General features: G+C 41.6%; 2 protein-coding genes across 7 annotated transcripts in view; one reads left to right on the top strand and one right to left on the bottom strand.

The window, feature by feature from the left end:
• The window catches only part of LOC109411053 (papilin), a 392,526-nt gene that overhangs the window by 131,407 nt on the left and 245,795 nt on the right, over positions 1-15,324 (top strand). The window lies entirely within an intron of this gene.
• On the bottom strand, positions 2,665-3,715 carry LOC109398585 (larval cuticle protein A2B-like). The gene is made up of 2 exons (XM_062847217.1): positions 3,445-3,715; positions 2,665-3,371 (listed from the first exon to the last, which is right to left on the bottom strand). Exons 1-2 carry the CDS (start codon positions 3,454-3,456, stop codon positions 2,757-2,759), a joined length of 627 nt encoding a protein of 208 aa, XP_062703201.1. The 5' UTR covers positions 3,457-3,715; the 3' UTR covers positions 2,665-2,756.

The following is a 15,324-nucleotide window of genomic DNA, read 5'->3' as shown; positions in this document are numbered from 1 at the left end:
TGAACAAAATTACCAGAAAATAACCACAAAAAAGTTCAGATCTTGATCAACCGACAACCACAAAAACAGACAATTAGGGACAAACACTGTAGAAGTATTTTTCCACATCGCATGACCGAAACTTCGGGCAGAATAAAATGAATCGTTCGAGTTTAACTGAGAGTGCCAAAATCCCCAAAATCAAAAACCAAATGTTCAAATCGGTTTAAGATGACAATAAATAATGTGTAGATTGTGGGATGTGAATATAGTTTTGTGTTATTCCCCTTGCGTGTCCTTCCCCTAGCAAGCATCAGTGACAGCCAGTACTGTGGCGACGTCGTCAGTGTGAAGCTGCCTCATTGAGGAGAGTGATTCTACGGTAATTTACAAAGATGGCGGAGAACGGATTATCCAGCGAGCTACGCAATATTCACATAGATTATAATCAAAATTTAGGGTGTTAGAGGGTTAAACCGCAACGAGCCTCACCTGAGTGCCCTGATAAGCAATTAAAGCCCCTCTGAAACCTCCTGAAACACCCTAAAACGCATTGAAAGGCCTCTGAAACCCCCCAAGAAACCACGCCAGAAACCCCCATGAAGCTCATCTGAGAACCTGTGAAGCCCTCTAAAATCTCCGGAAACGACCTGAAGACATCGAATTACCTTGAAACACCTCTGAAACCCCTCCGTGAAGCTCGTCTGAGATCCTGTAAATCCTCCCAAAAATCCTCCGAAGGCTCCTGAAACGCCCTGAAATGCCTTGAAGCACCTCTGAACCCACCTTCTCCTGAAACTTTTGTAAAAACCTTCCAAAACCCCACATGATCGCCCCCCCCCTTTCTTTAAATATCATAGCCACTAGCCCTCCTAAATACACTGAGTCCATTTAGTCCCGACTCATTACATTAATGGAGGCCCAAGAGTAAACGGTACCTTTAACTTTGTGTGTTACGACTGTTTGTAATAATTTACAATGTCGCATTTCGGCTTAGGCAGTCTTTGATTTTAGCGTTGATTGTTCGTTATCTTCTCCGACGTTTCGGTGGTAAATTTATAAAAACTTTTGATTTTTGGGACGTCAGGTCTGAAAGGGTTACAGCTCTTATGGTGGCCATATATGGTTATTAGATTAGATCGTGGTCAAGTGGTTTTATATAACAGTGTTTGACCGGACTAAAGTCGAACTAAAATACGGTTTGGTCACTAGATTTAGCAAGAGGTCTTGGGGGTTAGCTGAACGCTATCACAACTAGTGCATGAACTCAAAGGTAACTGAAAGGTAACTTTATCTTGATAGAAATTTCCTTATCCTCAATAATGGGCTAGGACCGACTGTGATGTTAATTTGGGGAATATTTATTGGCGTTCAGTATTATATCCTCAGTCAAAACAGATTAATTGTTTACTGTCCTGTAGACAGTAGAAAATTAATCGGTTTTGACTGAGGATATAAGACTGAACGCCAAGAAATATTCCCCAAATTTCCTTATCTTCAAAAAAAAAAAGACCTTCAACGTTGTATGTACCTTCATACCATCTCTTAAGACCTTTTATCATTTAGATCTTATTTTGTCATTCGACTTTTTCTGAGTTTTCGTAATAAATTTTCAAAGATTGTTCTTGTTTGTACAATGTATGTTATGTTTGGAATTGATCAATAATCTTCAATATTCCTTCACCAGGAAGCATAAATCCAGTACGTGTGCATTTCACAACCCTTCAGAGCAAATAAGTCCATCTCTTGAGGTCCACCTCTCTAAGAGCAGTCACCTCTACCGCCCGAGCTGAGTATTTCTCTCGGGCCGATCCGTCAAGGCCACTAACCGCGCCGCCGCGCCGCCAGTGCGCGGACGGACGCAGAGACAAGCCAGGCAGGAACAATAAACTGAAGGCAAAAAAAGCGAAAGGTCACACCGCGCACTGACCACAACACGTTCAACTCAACTCGATCGATCAACTGAAGCTGAGTCTGAGGCTGTGCTGTTCTATCTAGAAGGGGGATGACATCCGACCGACGTTGGGATGCGACAACGGACGAGTGCAAAAACTATAACTGGGCCATCGCCGCCGTCGTCGCGTTGGATGGAATTCGCTCACCCATTTCAGTCTCTGGAAGGCACCGAAGACCCATACGCACTCGTCGCACTCGCGTGACATGGACCAATTCACTGCGTGCGAACTATAGCGGAGGCACTAAAAAAGGGAACCTGAACCCGGCTTTGACGAGATCTCCAACAGCGGCGGCGGCGGCGCGCGGCGACGCGAAAAAGTGAACGACCTTCTTGAGGTATCATTCGATCATTACGTTTACGAGACGCACTCTGTAGGTTTATTTTATAGCTATATTTCTTCTTTCGGCGGTGCGGTGGTGCCATTCATGTGAGATCACGGTGCGGTTGTTGTTCCTTAGGGCGGCGGCAGAAGCATGACGGATGGTGCCGTTTATGGATTCTACGAACTGCGGTTAAGAATGACCCCAGTCAGTGGTGAGCTCTCGTTCGCAGTCCACTTCAGCGTCGATTTGCACGCTTGTAGAATGAGGTTGCAATTTGGTGCTCAACTGCTCAGGTTGGTCTCCAGTTGGAGGTTGGTGCTCACAAGTTGAACCATAAAGACAACTGGGATGAGTTCATGGCTTTCGACTGTTTTCAATGAAGTAGTTATAATAAAACAGATCTGATTCAATTTTCCAAATATTTTTGTGTTTATTAAATAATTTAGTCAGTCATTTTTGTGGTCAACAGTCAACAGTCGATAACAGTTTCGAGGTGCTTAGTGGTGGTACAGGGCTGGGGCGGCGTAGCTGGTGTAAGCGGGCTGCGAGACGATGGTCTTGGCGGCCAGTGGAGCAGCATAGGAAGCATAGGCTGGTTGCGAGATCAGAGTCTTGGTCACAGCTGGGGCGGCGTAGGAGATGGTCTTGGCAACTGGAGCGGCATAAGCGACTGGAGCAGCGGCAACGACCTTGGCAACTGGGGCGACGGTCTTGACGGCCAGAGGTTCACGGTGGACAACAGCGTTGAATCCGTGGATTGGGTCGGCGGTGTACTCAACGGTGCGCTTGAAGCCATCGGCATCAACCAGCGAGTACGATCCCTGGACGGCATCTCCGTTGCGGGATTCGTGCTGTTCCTTCTGGTCACCGGTCACGGCATCGGAGATTCCGTAGCTGTAGGAGTACTGTGGGTTCGGGTCGTACTCATCGGCGACAACGGTCTTGGTCAGGGGAGCAGCAACGAGGGTCTTGGTGGCCAAAGGAGCGGCATAGGAGACAGTCTTGGCAAGAGGAGCGGCGTAGGTCAGGGCTGGGGCAGCAGCGTAGGACAGAGCTGGGCTGGAGATGACTCCGGCACGGGCAACGGCCACCAGGGCGAGGAAAGTAACAAACTAAAATCGAAACACAAAACAAACATTAGAATCAATCTGATCGAAACAACCCCTATCCGACTATAATACAAACCTTGACGGCCATTTTTCTGGATGAAGGAGTGGATGATGTGCACTAAGCAATGAAACTGGTCGAACTGTGCTGAGAAGGGAAATCGATTCGCAATTTATAGGGGCGAACCAAATTTCTACCGCCGGCCGCCCGGAGCTCCAAATAGACAACCTCGAGTTGCAACGGGTTTCGGAACTTTCGAACCAGAATCAGAGCGACCTTCATTTCCTTCACCGTTTATATCCTTTCCTTATGGCGTGGTTGCACCGCAGTGCAGCAGCCCCAGTGCAACAAAAGGAACGAGACATTCTGTTTGGGTGTGGAGTTTGGTGGCTAGTGAACTGGATCAAACCGCTTTTTTGGGCCACTCGTTGTAGATTACTGACCTAAGGTAATACCAGGAGCGAAAATGGAGGTGATATGGAAACCAATTATTTGTTGTCGCTCGCTTGCCGTTTTGCTTTTTTTTTGAAGGAGCATTTTTGATTGGTGAATGAAACATAATTGGATTTAATTTATTTTGAAACTTTTTGAAGACATGAACGCACATCCAATCAATGATTATAATTATGGTACTATATACAGAACTAGATTATACCACCAAGCTCTATAGCACTAACTTGGAATCCTAGTCACCCCTGATGGTAGTGCAGAGGGCCATCCTAGGAAGATTACATCTATCTGCCAGGTAAAATTAAATGTTCAGCTACTCGTTTTATTTTCAGCTTCAGTTTCCGGGAAAATATACTAAGTGGAGCCAGTTCTTAAAACATTATTTGACTTTCTTAACCATAGGAATACTGGATGTTCTGTATCTCCAGATTCTGACTACATGAAAGATTTTCGTTCCGTCCTGCGATTTTTTTTTTACCTTTTTCGCACGGTTTTGCCTGTTGTTGTACTGTTGAGTCATTAACACCAATTACCTAATCTAGGGTAAGTGTACCAGTTATGGCCAAAGTGGTTCGCGTTTTCGCCATAGTGGAAATTTAGGCAGCTTTCAAGCTTTGACATGTTATGTAAGTTGTAATAGCAAGAATTTAAATGTATCTTGTGTTGAAACTCTTGAACTACAAAATTTTGAATTATCTCAAATAACAACTTAGGCAATAACTGGTATGCTCAGCCTACCTATCCTGTTCAAATTTCGTAAATAAAAAAGAACTAAATAGATGATTCGGAAACTCATAAATGTGTAAGCATGAAGAAACGGTAAAGGCTGCACGGAGTCAAAATTTTGATTATTATCGAACTTTCATGTACCCCGGATTTTTCTTCAGAGAATGTTAGAGTTTCGGCTATAATTTGTAAATGCAAAATTTGAAAATATTGTATCGGGGAAAATTTGAGTTAGATGAGTTTTTAGCTATTTTCCATACTAAAAATCAATAATTACTATTTTAGCCCAAAAAACGTCCCATACAAAATGTATGGAAAAATTTTCACCGATGAAATATTTTCTAGTTTATCGATTATGAATATATAGCCCAAATACTAATCATTTTCGAAGAAAAAACCGAGGTACATGAAAGTTCGATAATAATTGAAATTTTGACACCGTGGGCTGGGTACCGACGATCGCTATGTTATAACCTTGAGCAACTGAAGCAACACAATGTCGCCGCTAAGTCTCAAGACAGCGTTGCCCGGCGAGGGTGAGTCCGATGTTGTCCCTCTATAAGACTGCTGGTAGTACCGAATGGTTCGACGAGGAGTGCAAAGCGATTTCGAAGGAGGAAGAATGCAGCGCGGGCAGTAATGCTGCAGCAAGGAACCCGGCAGATGGGTGAATGACATAAACAGAAGACCCGTTTTTCGAGAAAAAAGACGACGCCTAGAAGAAGCGATGGATAGGGGCCTTTTAACGGATGGTCGTAACGTGATCGAATGGTGGAAGCTGCACTTCAATGAGCACCTGAATGGCGTGGAGACTGTATGGGACCATAGCAAAGACGGAAACGACTACTTCTGTGCAGCAGAGTACGGGAATGATCCAAATCCCACACGACGACACCAGGTTACCGCAAGTAACTCACTGACTAACCAGCTCTTGCGATAATAAATAATAATTCCCAGTATAGACTGCTTCAGAATCTCCTCGACAATTTCCTTCTGAATTTCATCTAGAATATCCTCCAGAAAATTCTCCAAGAACTCCTCTGGAAAAGCTGTGTTTCAGAAATTCCTCTTAAAATTCTATCAGGAATCATCCACGGATTCATTCAGAAATACTATGAGCGAAACCTTCAGAAAATCAAAAGTTTAGAATTCCTTCAGAAAATCTTCTACCAAGTTCCTCAAATTTTTACCTGAAGATTCATTCAGAAATACTCCCATGGATTTCTTTAGAAATTTCCCTGCTGATTTTTTCATAATGTTTTCTAAGGATTCCTTTAAGTAATCTGTAACCGTTCAGTTACAAGATCCCCAGATTTATTTTAATTGTGTGCATTTTGTTAAGGAAACTGTAGTGTTTGTTTGATTAGTGTTTGGTTATAATAGTAGGTTTTGTTAGTTGAAAAGAAAAATTATAATTTGTATTAGCTTGGTAGAGTGTTGTAATCTGAATGTTAATTGTATTTTGAATCAACTGTGGTCAAAATGGGCGGCGGGCGAAATCTTAACTATAGTTGGTTGCTACCAAGGATACGAAAGAGGAATAAAGGATTGAGGAACATAAGGAAAGATGGACTGGAGGGCATTTTAAGGCTTGAGCTGATCGCCATGATCAATTCTAATCCGGCGTTCGTGTGAGACAGACGAAAGTGAGTTTTCTTTTAAAAAGTGGCATTGAATAGTGGAGTATTTCTGTGAACCGTGGAGTTCGAGCTAAAGCCTGCGTTCATTCAGGTATGCCATAATTATCGGCCTTGGTGATGAAGTGCCTAATTCCTGATTACATTACAATTCAGGACCTTTTTGACCTACCTTTTGGTACCGTCACTGAAGCGCCACCTCACTATCCACACGATTCGGCCTAGATCGGTTTACCGGTCTACGCCTAAACGCAAAAGACCTGACTCTCTGGTCACCGCAACCGGCCTTGTGAGAGTTCCTCGGACTGTAAGTCCTAAACGTCAAGGAGGACCCTTCTCTGCGTGGCCAATACGGTCTCGTCCGTGGTCCGTCGATCTTGCCAACGAAGGAAGACGCCGTAGCCAAGCCCTGGTCAAGAAAGTGGCCCTACAGCAGTGGAACGCTATCCCACTTGCCAACCAGACCGCCAGATCCGCCATTCCAGTCGGCACGAAACAATAGGGACCGACACCGCCAGCCGCCATTGCCGTTAGCAGCCATCAGCGAGCGCTCGCCAGCACATCACCGGTACGTACCCAACGATCCTGACCTACCACAAACCGCCATAGCCCAATAAACATTATAGACCACACAGTAGCTTTTTAATAAATTTGCCTTTTTCCACCCAAACACATACACTCTTCCATAGCCAAAGTAATACCATAGTTTCCGCACACCTTGATCCGCGTACCACTCCGAATTACCCAGTAGCATGCCGGCCCTGAGACACAGCTCGAGGGGTCTCATGCTACTGAGCTAGTTGATCCGGCAGTCTTGGTTCAGCCGCTGGGTCTATTGAGCAATCGGTCAGCCTCAGTTAGTCTCAAATCTCCCATGGATTCCTTCAAAACTTATTCCATGAATTCGGTATTAAAATCTATCATGGTTTCACTCATCCAGTGGTTTCTTCAGAAACTCCTTCAGTGTTTATTAAAAAACCAGGGCTCCAGGGCTTCTTTCAGGTATTATATAAAAATCTTTTGTTTGAGATCTTTTTGAATCCCCAAAGGGGATGACTTTAGAAATTATTCTAAGGATTCGTTTATAAAATCTTTCTGAATTATGTATCTTCAAAAATTTCTTCAAAAATTCCTTCAAATATTCGTTTCTGAATTCTTCCAGTGGTTTCTTCATAAAAACTTCCGGGGATTTCTTCAGAAATTTTCATTGAAATTTCATCAAGAAGTCAATCAGCAATTTGTTCAGGAATGCTCCAGGAATTGCATTGAAAATTCTCGCAAGAATTTCTTCAGAAATTTATACAGGGATTCGGCTTGAAAGCTCTGCCGGCATTCTTCAAGAAATTCTTGCATTATTACTTTCAATGATTCAGGCAGAAATTCCCCAGATATTCCTAAACGTATTTTCTCAGACGCGTCTTCGTCATTTTCTGTAAGGATAACTTCAAGAATTTCTTCATATTTAGATGCTGAAGTCTGCCGTATTTAATATGTTTCACAATATCCTTTTCACACTTGGTACAACTCGTGATTCATGTATCGGCGCCACATTCCATTTTTTGTTTCCCACCGAGAATTGTCCGCAGTACTTTGCACTCGGAAACTCCAAAAGCTTTTCGGTCTACCGCCTTTAACGTCCACGCCTTCTGACCGTAGAGGGCAACCTCTGTCTCTATCCGCTATCATGTACTTCGTCTTGGTAGGGTTAATCGTCAAGCCTATCCACGCTGTCGCTCTTTTCAGAAGAGTATAAGCTTCCTTCACTGCCCTACACACTTAATTTGGAATACCGGGTTCGGTAAATGTTTGACGAGAATAGAACAGCCGTATACAGCTTTACCTTTTGCACCAGGTTTTGACAGTTGGTCTACTGAGCCTCAGTAAAATCGATTACCGAAGCTACCGAAATAGTACTGCTGTCAAAAAAGTGCTGAACAGGCAATTCAGGATACACGGTCAGAAAATTCACTCATTTTGGAGCTAAAGTGGGACAACTCAAAAATGAGTAAATTTTTTTTCCAGCGATAGCGCTGGCCCAAGTGCGAAAATCTCATCAGTTTAAGTCGTATAATATTCTTGCTGATGTGAAGAATATTATACGGCCTAAATTGGTTGGATTTTTACACTTGGGCCTGCGCTATCGATGGAAATGCAATTTACTCATTTTTTGAGCTGTTCCAGTTTAGCTCAGTTTTGTGTGAATCTTACTCATTTTAGAGTAACATTTTCTTAGCGTGTAGAGTGTGTACGATCGATGCCGATTATATCAATATCATCTGCAAAGCCGAGGAGCATGTGCGACCGTGTGATGAATGTGCCATTCTTCTGCACGCCAGAGCTCCTAATCGATCCTTCGACTGTGATGTTGAAGGTCATAAACGAGGTAGAAACTTCGTTGCATGTATCAGCCTAATTAGTTTCGTTGGAAAGCCATGTTCTGACATTATCTGCCAAAGCTCATTTTTTTTCACTGAATCGTTCGCTGCTTTAAAATCAATGAACAGATGCAGTGTGCAAGTTATATTTCCGAAGCTTATCTAGGATCATCCGCAGCTTAAACATTTGATCCGTCGTTGATCGGCCCTTACGAAAACCAGTCTCGTATTCGTCAACGAAGGACTCCTTAAGAGGATTCAGGCTGTTGAACAGGACACACGGCAGTATCTTTATATGCCAAATTTAAAAGGGTAATTCATCTGTAATTGGCACATTCTAGTCTGTGCCCTTTCTGGATTGGGCATATGAGGCCATCCAACCAGCTAGTAGGCAATTATTCATCCTCCCAAATCTTTACTACACTGAACATAAATTTTGTTTCATTGTACGAAATCGGTCGTCATGTTTACGAATGCCATTCGTTGTTTTCTGCAACGAAAAGCTTCGTAATATGCATGAGTTCGTTTCGTATAAAATCGCTCCGACAAGTTTTTCTGTCTCTTTTTTTGTCGGAATAACATAAAACATGCTTTAAAAAATACCACACGTTCATCCACTTAGATATCACAGGCTTCGAATCACGTATCTTCTGATTTATACCTACCAGTGCTAGCCACCCATCTGTGGACGCTTGTTGAAGCCGTCCGAAAACAACCAGAACGCTTTCCACTTTGGTTCTGTTTATAAATAACTTTTACTTTTCAACCGAGAGCATGTTTCCTTTTCTCTTCTCGCACACGCACCGTCATATGCTCATTACAACATGTTGCTTTGTTTTCTCTGCGATCCAATCAATCGTCAGTGATGACTGCAAAGCTTTGTTGCATTCTACGAAGCGAAATTTTCTTTTTACGCATGGTTAGTAAAAAATGTTTGACATTTGTTTATTTTGTTTCATTCTACAAAGCGGGAGCTAAAATCTACGAATGAGCAAGTTTAGCGTCTGTCGGATTCGTGATTTCGTATATGATACAACTCCATTTGTACTGTTTCAGCATGGTGGTACGAATGGACCGTACATTTTACGCAAATTGCTTCCAATTTACGAAAACTGGGTTTACGAAGCATATTCGTTGAGGTTTAACGAAAGAATATTCTGAGTGTATAATCAGGTGGATTGCTTGATGTAGCTGCTCGCTACCGTACTTAAGAAGCTCGATCGGGATCTTATCCTTCCCAGCAGCCTTGCTATTGTTCAGGTCTTTAACTTTCCTTTTGCTTCACGTTGAAACCAGTTTGCTGACGCAATTTACGGTTTGGGTCAAAAATGACCCTAATGCCCTTCTTAAACTCATTCAAGTTGGTGGTTCTACTGCTTGACCATCCTCCATTATGGTAATCCTGTTTCTGGGTACTCCTTAACTGCTATCATACAACAAATCTTTGAAGGGCACTTTTCTTCCCGGTTATTGCACATGGCGGGCACTGGCGCAGTCTTGTGTCGCGCACCATCGACAGTTGCATAAAACCTCCGCATATCGTTCCTGTCCATGCTTTCCTCAGCTTCAGGGTATCTTTTAGAAATATCTCAAGGGTGATTTCTCCCAGGCATATTTAGAAAAGCTTATCCAGGTGTTTCTTCAGGTTATTCCTACAGGAATTCTTTCAGAAAATTGTCCAGAGTTTTCCAGGCATTTTCGTAAAAAGTCCTCATTTTTTTCTAAATATGAATTCCACCAATGGTTTTGCGATGAGTTTTTTCAGGTATTTCTCCAGCGAATTCTATAGGTACAGGTATTCTCCTGGAAATCCATCAGAAACTACCATAGGACTTTTTTAAGATATTCCTCTAGGGAATCGTTCAAGAGTACTTCCTAAGATTTTTGCAGGAATTCTACAGGAGCTTTCTTTAGAAATTCCTTCTAGCATTCTTTCTGGAATTCATACTCTGAATCTTTTTGAAATTCCTTCAGGAGTTTCTAAACAATTCCTGAAGAAATTACTTCAGGATTTTTATTAGAAATTGCTCCTGAGGTTGCTTCACAAACATCTACTGCGATTTTTTTTAGAGATTTCTACAGAAACTGTGCCAGATATTCTTCCAAAACATTAATAGGAGAATTTTTGAAAGAATTCCTGAAGGAATTATATATAAAAACCCTAATTAATCCACCTAGCGGTGATGGTGCCTTTCTCGTGCTGTAAAATATCCTTTCAAAAAACTCAAACTGCTTGCTAAATCTACTCAATAAGGATACATTTTATATTAGCATAATATCCAATATTCAGAAAATATAAGACAACGATCCAAAATTCAAACCAAACAAGTGTCATGAAGCCGCAAAATTTTGAAACGTCATTTTTGATTTTCCAGTCATTATTTTTTGACTCCGGATATCTACTCCAACTAAACTAACCGCCATCTTGAACATTGAGACACCATCTTGGATTTTCTGGTATTCATTTTTGGACTCTGCACCTAAAATTACATAGAATAGTCGCCGTATTGAATTTTGGCATGTCGTTTATGATTTTCTGGTTACCAGTTTTGGACAAAGACCGGCATTCTTCCCCATTCAGACTATAGTCATATTGCAGACCTTGTGAAACAGCGCACAGCTTGGGTTTTCTGATTACAAATTTTGAATTCTGGACATATTTCCATACAAAATATGCCCAAAATGCAAGAATTAAAAATCCTGTAAAATAGTCGCTGACTTTAATACTGGGCCATTATCTTGGATTTTAAACCGCTATCTTGGATACTCTGGTGGACTCCGAATATATTTCCCATGCCAAATACACTTATTTTACATAGTTTTAGAGCTCAAAATTCCTTAAAACAGCCGCCATCTTCTGTTGACGCGATCAAATTCTTATTTTTCCATTCAACATTGACCCATCCTACTATAAATTTACACCTTAGGAAACTGAAATGGTACGATTTGATGAGATCGCTTTAGTTTTGTCTATATTTTGTTCTCTTTCATATGTGAGAACTTAGACCTATTCGTCACTGTTGTCCATACCTAACGTTTATCAGGCCATTAAACAAAGCCACGATTTAATTTTTCACATGAACGTTGGTTCTGCTACACAACAGCTAGTCTCTAATGTGATCTAAGGCTATTTTCTTGCAAACCGTTCATTAGATTATCAAAAAATCTGCGATCTGATGTGTCGTATGTATGGGTTTGATTCATTTTTATATTTGGTAATTTCCGACACTACCGGTTGTCCCAATTATAGTCTGAGATTATTTTATTGCTAATTCTTCACCTTTACCTAATCACCGCGATTTGATATATCGCATGTATGGGTTTGATTCAGTTTTACTTTTAACCACTTTCGAAGCCACAGCTGAACCCGCAACACTACCGGGAATCTAATCTGGTCTGACCCTATTTTTCCATTAGGTTGTCGATAAGTCGTGATCAGTCTTGATAGAGATCACAGTCATTTGAACCTTTTCGTCGATATTCGGCCTCCTTTGTCTCCGACATTCGCAACACAAGCAATCAAACTACTGTTCGAAACAAAAATGTCAAACGAATGCACTTCACCACGATAGCGGCTTCGGGAGACGGTTCGGCTTTTGTTATTCCTGTCTTTTTCCATAATAAGAGCTATGTTGCCCACCTGTGTGTCGTATTCAATGCAACATGCAAGAATAAACTAATATTAACATTTATAATCGGAATTTGCTGAAAATCTATGCGTAAAGCTAAAATTAGACAAATGTCATCGTGTCAGATGACATTGATTTGACCCTTTCTTATGTTTATTGATCTTCGTTCTACTGCTCGTGTTGTGTGTAGGTAAGAGGTAACGGTAGCGTACGAATGTAACAAAGCAAGCTGACACCCGACTGCGGCAACGAAATGAAGGTAGTAAAAAATGTCGAATGTTTACAAGACTGGTCGTGATTTGATGTACCGCATCCATGGGTTTGGTTAAATTTTACATTTTACTACCCAGATCTGATTCCGGGTAACTACCGGCTGAACCAAATATGGTCTGACACTATTGTCTTGTTAACTGTTCATCGGTTAACCAAAAACGCTGCAAATTGAAGATGTCACATGCAGGGTTTGACAATTTCGACGGGACTCTCGGAACCAATTCCGAAACACTACCAGTTGTCTCTAGTGTGATCGAAGGCTATTTTCTTGCTAACTGTTCATCAGGTTATCGCAAATGCCACGATTTGGTGTGTCACATGCTTGGATTTAGTTTACTTTTACATTTGGCCTCTTCCGGCCACTCAAAACCGATTCCGAAACACTTGCTGCCCGTTCATTAGGTAATCTGAAAAGCCGGTATTTGATGTGACGCATGTACGGGTTTGTTTCTCTTTCAGATTTGACCATTTCGGCGGGAACCCCGGAGCGGGTTCCGGAACACTACCGGTTCAGATATGGTCTGAGATGATTTTTCTGCTCATTATCCATCAGGTCATCGAAAATGCCGTGGTTTGATGTGTCGCATGCATGGGTTTGGTTCAATTGTATATTTGACTACTTCCAGCGGGACGCCTAGAACCGGTTCCGGAACACTATCGGGTCAGATATGGTCTGAGATGGTTTTCCTGCTCATTGTCCATCAGGTCATCGAAAATGCCGTGGTTTGATGAGTCGCATGCATGTGATTGGTTCAATTGTATTTTTGGCCACTTCCAGTGTAACGCATAGATCCGGTTCGGGAACACTACCGGTTCAGATATGGTCTGAGACTATTTTCCTGCTAACCGCTCATCGAACCACTCCTGCTAACCGTTATCGAAAATGCCGTGGTTTGATATGTCGCATGCATGGGTTTGGTTCACTTTGATATTTGCCACTTCCGGCGGGTCACCCGGAACCGGTTCCGGAACACTACCGGTTCAGATATGGCCTTAAACTATTTTTCTGCTTACCGCTCATCAGGTTATCGAAAATGTCGGGGTTTGATGGGTCGCATGCATAGGTTTGATGCATTTTCATATCTGGTCCCTTCCTGGGGTACCGTTCTGGAAAACCTAAATGGCCATAACTCCGAAACGGCTGGACCGATCCAAGCCATTTTCAATAGGAAACAATGGGACCAGATTCCCCGTCGAATGAACCGTCGGTCATTAAAATCGGTTCAGGTTTACTGCCAAAAAGTGATGTGAGTTTTTTTTTGTACACACACATACACACATACACACACACATACATACACACAGACATCACCTCAATTCGTCGAGCTGAGTTGATTGGTATATGTGACTCGACCCTCCGGGCCTTCTATCGAAAAGTCATTTTTGGAGTGAACATATAGCCTTTCCAGTACACTTAGTGTACGAGAAAGGCAAAAATCCTGATGAATTCACTAAGGAATCTCTTAAACAGCTCCTGGTGATACCTTTGGAAATATCTAGAAGAAATACTTAAAAACTTTCTGGAAGTATTCCTCTATAAAAATTTCTTGAAGCAACTTTTCGAAGTTATCTCAAGACAAAATCTTGAATTAATCCCTTGGAGATTATTTGGAGAAACTTCTCGAGATTACCTCTTTAATTCGTAGAGAAAAAATATTAGAAACTTTTAGAGGACCTCTGGAAGTGATTCAAAGGAAAAAATAAGAAAGTTCTGGAGGACACATCCGTAGAGGGATTTCTGGAGGAATCTCTTAAAATGTCTGCAGAAATACCTGCAAAATTTTCACATAAAGGTAGTAACTGTATTCTTGATGAAATCGCTTAAAAAATTTCAGAAGAACCCCTGGAAGATTTTCTGAAAGAATCCTTGGAAGAACTCCAGGAGATAACACAGAATTTCTGGAATAACTGACGAACTCTCTACAGGTATCTATAATAGATTTACTTGAAAAATTATCTTGATAGATACCAAGGAATAGATTCAGAAATAATTCTGCAGGATTTGCTGAGAGAATCTTAGTAGAAATTTCAGAAGCATCACAAAAAAAATCTGAAAGAATTCCAGAAAAAAGGTCTAACCAAATCCTAGTAATCTCTTGAAAAACCCCTGGAGGAACTTCCAGAAGAGTCTGTAGAACTGGAGGATTCTTCGAGAGGAATTTCTTAAAAAACGTCTGAGATTTGAACTACATTACATGTAGCGTACCACATAATCAGCAATAGTAAGCCACAATACTCGTTTCGTTGCTTCCGATCTTCTCCCTCGTTCACGCTCAATGTTCGTCAGATCACGCTCCACCTGGTCCGCTCATCATGCTCTCAGCTCCCTGAATATATGGGGTAATTCCTAATGCAGAAATTCCATCAGGTTCAGCAAGATCTCCTGTGAAGAAAATCTGAATTTCTTTAGGAAATCTCTGGAGAAGTTTCTGAAGGAATCCTCGAATATTTGTGAGAGAATTCTTCTTGAATAGCGTTTTTGCGTTTTTGGTGGAGGAATTCTTTGAGACATCCATAGCAAAATTCCTAGAATAAAAAAATCATGAGAAATTTCAAGAAAAATTTCTTGAGAAATTGCGATGGAACTCATCGGGAAGAAATTCTGATTATATTCCTTCATGCACGATCTCCTTTAGCATTCCTTGAAGGAATTTCCTAAAGAATTCCTGAAGAAAATCGTGGCCTAGATTCAAAATAAATCTTCCGAGAAATTCCACCGAATAACAAACTCCCAGTAAGGAATCTTCCAAATCTAGCCGCGAATGACCAGATTTTGAGAATGTTTTTATATTTACTCGAGAAATGAAATCCAGAAATCGCTTGCTTGTATTAGATACTTGAAGCCAATTCTGAAGAAAATCTTCAGAA

This window comes from Aedes albopictus, chromosome 1 (assembly GCF_035046485.1).
Source record: "Aedes albopictus strain Foshan chromosome 1, AalbF5, whole genome shotgun sequence".
Taxonomy (NCBI): Eukaryota; Metazoa; Arthropoda; class Insecta; order Diptera; family Culicidae; genus Aedes; species Aedes albopictus.
The sequence above is the reverse complement of the archived record's forward strand: the minus strand, read 5'-3'. Positions and strand labels throughout refer to the sequence as shown.